Here is a 7,305-nt window from a genome sequence, read left to right as displayed (position 1 = left end):
GCCTCCCCGGCCGCGTGCGCCCGCCTGCTCTCCGGCCGGGGCGCACGCTCACGGTTGGGGTTCTAGAGCAGAGCCCGAAGGTGGTTTGCAGAGCCGCCTCCAGACTCGGGCCGCCTGTGGTGTCCGTTGTCGGCCGCGGGGGCCCCGGTGTTGGGCCGTTGGCGCGTCCGTCTGGCGTCCGTCCTCTTCCGTCTCCTGCCACGTCCGTTTGCTGGAGGAGCGGCCCCGCAGGCTGCCTGTCCCCGGGAGGGCGGTCAGGAGGGCGCTCCGGGGGTCTCTGCTGCGCTGTCGGTCGGGGAAGGAGCGCGGTGACCGAAGAGTGTCACCAGTGTGAGACCCCAGGAGCTGTGGGGACGGGGGCTGTTTGGGCATTAAAGGGACAGGTGCGATGGGGGGCTCATCTCAAGCCCGAGACTGTACGGCCGTTTGTGTCAGAGAAAGTGGCTGTTTCTGTCTGATTTTGTGCAACTTACTTTCCTTTATGCTGATGGTTCCTTTCAGTTTTTTCCCTGTTTAGGTGCAATTTTTGTTAATCGTTCATATGTTTCTAGGTAAGGTGGAATTCCGTTCATCCCTAATACAGTCTGATCTGTGCTTTATGATGGTGCCTCCCTGTGACCTTGTGGACAGAGCGGGAGCTGCGGGCCGGGCGCGTCCGGTGTGCGGGGCTGAGCACGCGGCGTCCTCAAGGACAGTGTTTTTGCTCAGGGGTCTGTTGTGATGCTTCGTTTTTGTTCTTGTTTTTAAGTAGCACAGAGCCCCACACGGGGCTGGAACTCACAACCCTGAGAGCAAGAGTCGGACACGTACCGGCTGAGCCGCCCAGGCACCTCTGTCGTGTGGGCCTCTAGAGCTGACCGTTAGGACCCATGTGGCTCCTGCCTGCCGGGCCCAGTGTTTGTTGCTGACCAGGCAGCGAAGGCGTGGCCCATGTGGCATTTTGACGGGACTGCCCTCCAGGAAGAGGATCGTGCGTGAGGGCCCTGGGGGTGGGCACCGTGGCCCTCAGGCCACACTAGGAGCGGCCGAGCCCCTCGAGGCAGGAATGAGCCCAGTGCCTTTCCTTGCTGTGTCTCTAGTGATTGTTCGTCCTTTTTAATCAGGTGTGGCACAGACCGGGCGCTCGGAGAAGGCTCCCTAAACTGTGGGCCACAAGTTTTGTGCCCAGAGCTGCGGTTTCTGTTTGGTGGAGCGTCAGTAGCAGGTGCCTGGGGGCTGCTGGGGGGCTCTGAGCGGGAGAAGGGGCTAGCAGCGGGCTTCTGGGGGGCACCCACCCCTCCCCTACCCCCCACAGCGCAGGCCGTTGCGGCTCTGTTCCGGTCATCAGCTCCCGCCCCCTGTGGGACCATGTCCTCACCTTGCAGGCTGGGGAAGGGTGCGGTCGGGCGGTGGGCAGGAAATGCCCCGGAGGCAGGTGGGGGCTTCCCCAAACTGTGCGGAGCAGCAGCCCCCAGTCTGTGCGGGGAGCCTGCGGGCTGGGACCTGAACGTCCCGCCGCATGTGACCGGCTGGTCCTGACGGTCATTTGTACCAAGCGCCTCTGAGAGCCTGTCCGAGCTGCCTTCCTGTCCCACCCGCAGGGGCTCGTTCTCCTGGACCGCAGAGAGGGGCGCAGCTGCCTCTGGTCCAGGAGACGTTGTGGGGGGGAGGGTGGGCTCGGGTCCCGCGTGTCTGAAGGGTGCCGTCTGACTGTGGGTGTCCAGGGACGACCGCGCACAGTTGCCGGGTTCCCACCACCCCTCAGGCTCTCCTCGGGGGTCCCAGCTTCGGGGGGGGAGGGGAGGGGAGGCTGTTCCCACCACCCCCCCTTCGTTGGTGGCTCACTCGCCCTGGGCTGTGGGCCTTGTGACTCGGTGCTGGCCAGCTGTGTGCTTGGTGGCCCGTTTCCACTTCTCCGAGAAGGCAGTTGTCTGTGAAGGCTTGTCTCTTAGATGATTCTGGGACAGGCAGGGCCCATCGGATTGTGCCTTTGCAAGCCCTGCCTCTGCTCCCTTGATGGTCGGTGGCTTTGAGTGACTGAGCTGAGCTGTCCTCAGACTCTGACTTGACAGGTGCTGGTGCAGGCGAGGTTCTGGCCTGGGTCTCAGGTTGAAAACCACTGGTGTTGTTGAAGCCTCGGGATTCGGTGTCAGCTCTGCGGGCTCAGAGCTGTGCCCTGTGGCGGCCGGCCCCTCTCTCCGTCTCTGGTGTCACGGCCCCGCTGCCTCCAGCAGCCTTTGTCACCTGAGCCGCTGAATATACTTTAAGGAAGTAGGTAGGATGGTCTCTGGGTTAAAAACCTGTACGCATGTACACGTACATACGAACTCATTCAGACCGTGTGTCCGGAACCACATCCCACCCAGGGGTGCGGACACTGTGTGTGAAGCCTTCGTGTCAGAAGGGGGTAGAAGCCCCCCGCTCCTGCTGCTGTCCCCTCGCACCCACTCCTTCTGCAGACACGACCGTGGGAGTGCACCGTGCCCTCGTGCACGGATGGCTACTGGCCTCTCGTCGGGCCCTGGGTGTGGGCTGGGACCTCGACCTCCAGCCTGGGTCTCTAGTCCTGTGTGTTTTGTTCTGGTGCCCGGGCTCCCCCGCCGTGCTGCAGATGAACATGTGACGGGCAGGCGCCGGGGCCCGGGTGGTGGTTTCGTCTCCCTGCGTCCTCTGCGTGTGATTTTTTTCAGATCTTACGTGTGGTTTTCCGAGGAATGGGCCGGAGCTTCTACCATAGCAGGTGGCGGTTGTGTTATTCCAGAAGTTTCTTCTGAACCACATAGTGCAGGTGTTCGCGTCCGCAGGCTCGCCAGAGTGGGTTCTGAGTGATCTGAAAGCTCGGCAGCAAGAACTAGTAAACGTATTCGCCAAGAGTGGTCGTGACCTCGTGTGCCGGGCGTGCCCGTGAAGCTAGGAAGGAGGTTATGTCAGGCGGGTGTGCCGCTCTCTGCCGAGGGGCACACTGTCTCTCCCTGACGCTGTTTCCTGAAGGGCAGGGCTCCCACTTGGGGAGGGGCTGGGGGTCCGGGTGGCGTGTGGAGCCGTCTCGGGGCCGCCCCGCATCAGGCGTGGCTGCTCCGCCGCCTCAGGCCCACGCTGGGGCGGCCCCCGTTCCGCCTCCGGCGCTAGCCCGTCTCGGGGCGATGGGGGGGGGGAAGGGCAATGAAGCCCCGAGGCCGCCCTGCAGCTGAGGAGCACCGGCTCGCCTCTGTGCCTGCTTGGTCCCCGCGGCCCGTCCTGCACGGGGTAGACCCGGGCCCGGCCTCAGACAGACAAGGCGCCTGCTGAGATGGTTTCCGGGAAGTTGACTGATTTTTTGTTACCATTTAAAAAGTTAAAAATAATTTTTTTAATGTTTGAGAGCGTACAAGTGGAGGGGCAGAGAGAGGGAGAGACACAGAATCCGAAACAGGCTGCAGGCTCCAGGCGGTCAGCACAGAGCCCAGCGTGGGGCTCGAACTTGCAAACCACAAGATCATGACCTGAGCCACCCAGATGCCTCCACTATTTAAAATTATTTTTAATTATATTTATGTTTTTTAACTTATTTTTGAGAGAGAGAGAGAGTGTGAGCAGGGGAGGGTCAGACAGAGAGGGAGGAACCGAATCAGATGCAGGTTCCAGGATCTGAGCTGTCAGCAGAGTCCGACGCGGGGCTCGAACCCACGAACCGTGAGATCATGACCTGAGCCAAAGCCAGATGCTTAACCGACTGACCCCCCAGGTGCCCCAAAAATTACTTTTTAAGTGTGTTTAATTTATTTTGAGAGTGAGGGAGCAAGCAGGGGAGGGGCAGAGAGAGAATCCCAAGCAGCCCAGAGCCCCACACAGGGGTTGATCCCACAACCCTGGGAGCATGACCTGAGCCTAAATCTAAAGTCAGACACTGAGCCGACGGAGCCCCCCAGGCGCCCTTCTGTTCCTGTTTTGAAAGTGGGGTTGCAGGAACCATTCTTTCGGCAGGAATGACCGCAGTCCCTGAGCGTCCGCGGTTGGGGGGCGCCGGGCGGCGAGGGCGGCCCGACAGGTCCCGTTCTCTCTCGACAGGAGGAGCCCGGCCAGCCCTCCGAGTGCAAGCAGCAGTGAGAAGAGGCGCCGCGGACCCGCCCCGAGTGCACGGCGTTGACGTTAACTTTTCTTTTATCCTTATTACTTTGCTTAACCTGTACAGTGGCAACTTGAATGCATCTCAGAAACAGGAGGTTCGATTCCAGCACCCTCTGCGGCCTTGGCGCAGCGCAGTGGACTTTGCCGGGCCCTGCCTCTGGGAGGGGGCGGTGGGAGGTCAGCCGCCGCCGAGGGCAGGTGTCTGGGGACGCGGCTCCAGGGCGTCTAGAAGCGGCGACCCCTCGCTCGGACTGGATTCTTCTTCCACTTGGAGACGCTCACACGCTTGTGTTTCCCGCCACCTGGTGTCCTGCGCCCTCCTCGTGTCCCAGAGCTGGTAGGGTCAGTCCCGTTCCCCTTAGAGCATCTCTCTTCAGTTTGTCTTCCGCGGGGGGCGCGGGGGGCGCGGGGGGCGCGGGGGGCGCGGGCGTCTGTGCTTCGTCCTCGTATTTATTTCTTCTTTCCCGCCGCCGCTCGTCCTCCGGGCTCGGAACCGTGTGTGTGACGGCGGGCGCCCCGGGGGTGCCGGACGGAGCCGCGCCCTGTCCCCAGCAGCCGAGGGCGGGGGCCGCTTCTCCTGTGTGCATGTCGGGGCTCGCCTCCTCAGCGGCCCCGTGCCCCTCGTCTCCAGAGCCCTGGGTTCGGGGCCCCCTGTTCTCGGCTGGCGTGTGAGGTCCCCGAGTGTGCGACCACGGCCTCTGGCAGCCGGGGACGCGTGTCCACACTGTGACCAGGCCTGTAGAGTGCTCAGCCTTACTTATAACACATTTGTAACTGAACACGGTGTTTTCAATTTGTACAGAATAGTTAGAATATTCTATTAAAGTTGTGAAACACGAACCCAGTGCTGTGCGGAGTCTTTGTGGGAGGGGCAGGCAGGGGTGCCGTGGCCGCGCCGGCACCGTGTGGACTGTCCTTGGGGGGGGGGGGGGCGCAGACCCGGGGCTCCAGGCCTCTGCCTGCGTCTCTGGGGCACTTGCGGCCGCTCCTCAGGAGGAGGCTGCGTTTAGTTTGCCCGTCAGGCCTCCAGACCCGCTGCGCTGTCGGGGGGCTCGGGCTCCCTGGGTGGAACCTTCGCTGCCGCAGGGAAGGGCCTCCCCCCCCCCCCAGGAGTGCGTGGGGCCAGGCCTTCTGGATGCAGAAGCTCCCACTGAAAGGCCCCCTTTGCTCTCTGGTGGAGCCTCCGTTCCTTCCAGAGAGGGAGCCCCCCGCCTCCACCCCCACTGAAACCCGCTGCGCGGGACCTGGCCATGGGCACGTCTGCCCTTCCAGAAAGACCTGGTGTGGGGAGAAGGTGGCAGGCAGCCTGCCCCTGGCCGTGGCCAGGAGCCGCTGTCCGCCCATGGCCCTGGGGCGCGGGCTGCTCCCCCGGAATACCAGGAAGGGTGACCGCGGCCACGAGAAGGAGCAGGAAGCGCCCCGGACGCCTGGAGCCAGAATGTTTTGGTTCTGTAAGGGCCCGCGGGAGCTGACCCCCAGAGTCCCCGGCCGGTGTGGCCCGTGGGTGAGCCCCCCCCGGGTCTGGCCCCCCACCCCCTACCCATGAAGCCTCAGGTGCCGGGCCTGCCTTCTTCCACGACGTGCAGGTAAAACCGCCTCCCCGAGGCCGGCGTGCGGAGGGCACAGTGCGTCCTGCTCGCCAGGGCCCCACCCCCCCGCCCTCCCGCAGACCCGGACTGGTCCCGGCTCCCCGAGGACTCCCAAAGGACACGGTCCCCTGGAGTGACCGGAAGGGACCGGTTACAAGCCTGTGGCTTCAAGTGCCCGCAGGATCAGGAACGGCCGTCCGAGACGAGGGCCTGCGTGACGGGCAGGAAGTTCACGGGACCGTCCCTGCTCTGGGGGCGCTGGCCCGGGGGCCCCGGGGCGCGCGGCCTCTCGGGGGAAGCCTCCCTCCTGCTCCAGTGATGAAGTCGGGGAGCCCGCCCTTCCTGCGCAGACTGGCTGCGTCTGTGCCCCCCCCCACCGAGAGCAGCGGGGCCCGCGCCGTGCGCACCTGTGTGTGCGGGTCCTGGCGGTTCCCCGGGGGGTCCGAGCGGGACGGGAGCCCGGCTGGGAGGTGGCCGCCCGGCGCAGGCGGCAGCGGGACGGCGGTTGGGATGGCGGCCGTCTCTGGAGAGGCCGGGTTGTACCTCCCTGCGAGAGAAGACTGCCAGCCCGCCACCCCCACCGCGCTGGGTCCCCGCAGCCTCCGGCTGGCGCTGCTTGTTCAGACGTATTCGGGCCACAAGACTCCAGCTTGGAGCCCCGAGAAGCCGTGCCTTCCCCCGCCGTCTGCTGCGGCCCTGCCTCCTGGCCTGTCCACGCAGCTGCTGTCTGACCTCACCCCTGCGGGGTCACAGGAGAGGGAGGGCGGGGCCTCTGCCGACCCCACACCTTAGGGAAACTGCACCGGAGACGCCCCTTGGCACTTGCACTGGGACGTTCCGGGGGCTTGCTGGCTCTGCAGGGGCCAGGCTGCCGCCACCTCGGGGCACCAGTGCTGCTTCGAGCCAGGCCCACCGGCCCTTTGACGCATCCATCCGAAGGTCCAGGTGAGCGCCCAGGACCCCCACCCGTCCTGCCGGCCTCTGCCGCCGTGCCCTCCCTGACTGTCCCCGGTCCATCCTGGTTCTGAGGCCGCAGCACCTGAGTCCCTTGTGTCACAAGAGCGTGCCCGCTCAGACACGCTCAGATTCCAGCAGCTGCCCGTGCCCGGCTCCCGGCTCCGAAATACACCCTGCCCCGGCCCCTGCGCTGGGCTCTAGCCCCAGGCGGTTCCCGAGTTTCCATGGACGCATGGAGTTCAAGGTGGGGGCCCAGCACGGGGACCCCAGAGGCATGAACTTCTCAGAGCCAGACACAAGGGAGGGTGTGGGGGGACGCGTTTCCATGGCTTCTGGAGGCTGTGCAGCAACTGTGACCCCCGGGGCGTGGGTGGGGGGCCCACCGGGGTGCCGCCGGGCAGTTGGAGCCCCTCAGGGCAGTGCCCGGCTGTGTTGACCTGTGTGAACCTTACTGCAGCGAACCTGCCTTTTCAGAAGTGCCCCTGAGTTGGGGTCAGTGCACCTAAAATCCAGGCTCTCCCCAACGAGGAGTTTGGAGTTGTCACCACCCAGGGCCGGGAGGGGACCCATGGTTGCCCATGCCCCGTCCACGCCCACAGTGGACAGCTCAGCAGCATGTCCCCAGCGCCCGCCTCCCCGAGGTGGCCAGTGTGTCGGGCTGGGGGCCAAGTGG

General features: G+C 64.7%; 1 protein-coding gene across 1 annotated transcript in view; it reads left to right on the top strand.

Annotated features, from left to right (window-relative positions):
- The window catches only part of NAP1L4 (nucleosome assembly protein 1 like 4), a 38,346-nt gene extending 33,420 nt beyond the window's left edge, over positions 1–4,926 (top strand). Inside the window, exon 16 of the mRNA XM_029915352.1 lies at positions 4,027–4,926. Within this exon, the coding sequence (XP_029771212.1) occupies positions 4,027–4,065 (39 nt within the window). The 3' untranslated portion in view covers positions 4,066–4,926. The remainder of the gene's footprint in view (positions 1–4,026) is intronic.
- The last annotated feature ends 2,379 nt before the right edge of the window (positions 4,927–7,305 follow it).

The sequence above is a fragment of the Suricata suricatta genome, chromosome 11 (assembly GCF_006229205.1).
Source record: "Suricata suricatta isolate VVHF042 chromosome 11, meerkat_22Aug2017_6uvM2_HiC, whole genome shotgun sequence".
Classification (NCBI taxonomy): Eukaryota; Metazoa; Chordata; class Mammalia; order Carnivora; family Herpestidae; genus Suricata; species Suricata suricatta.
Note: the sequence above shows the minus strand (reverse complement) of the source record. Positions and strands in the feature narration are given on the sequence as shown.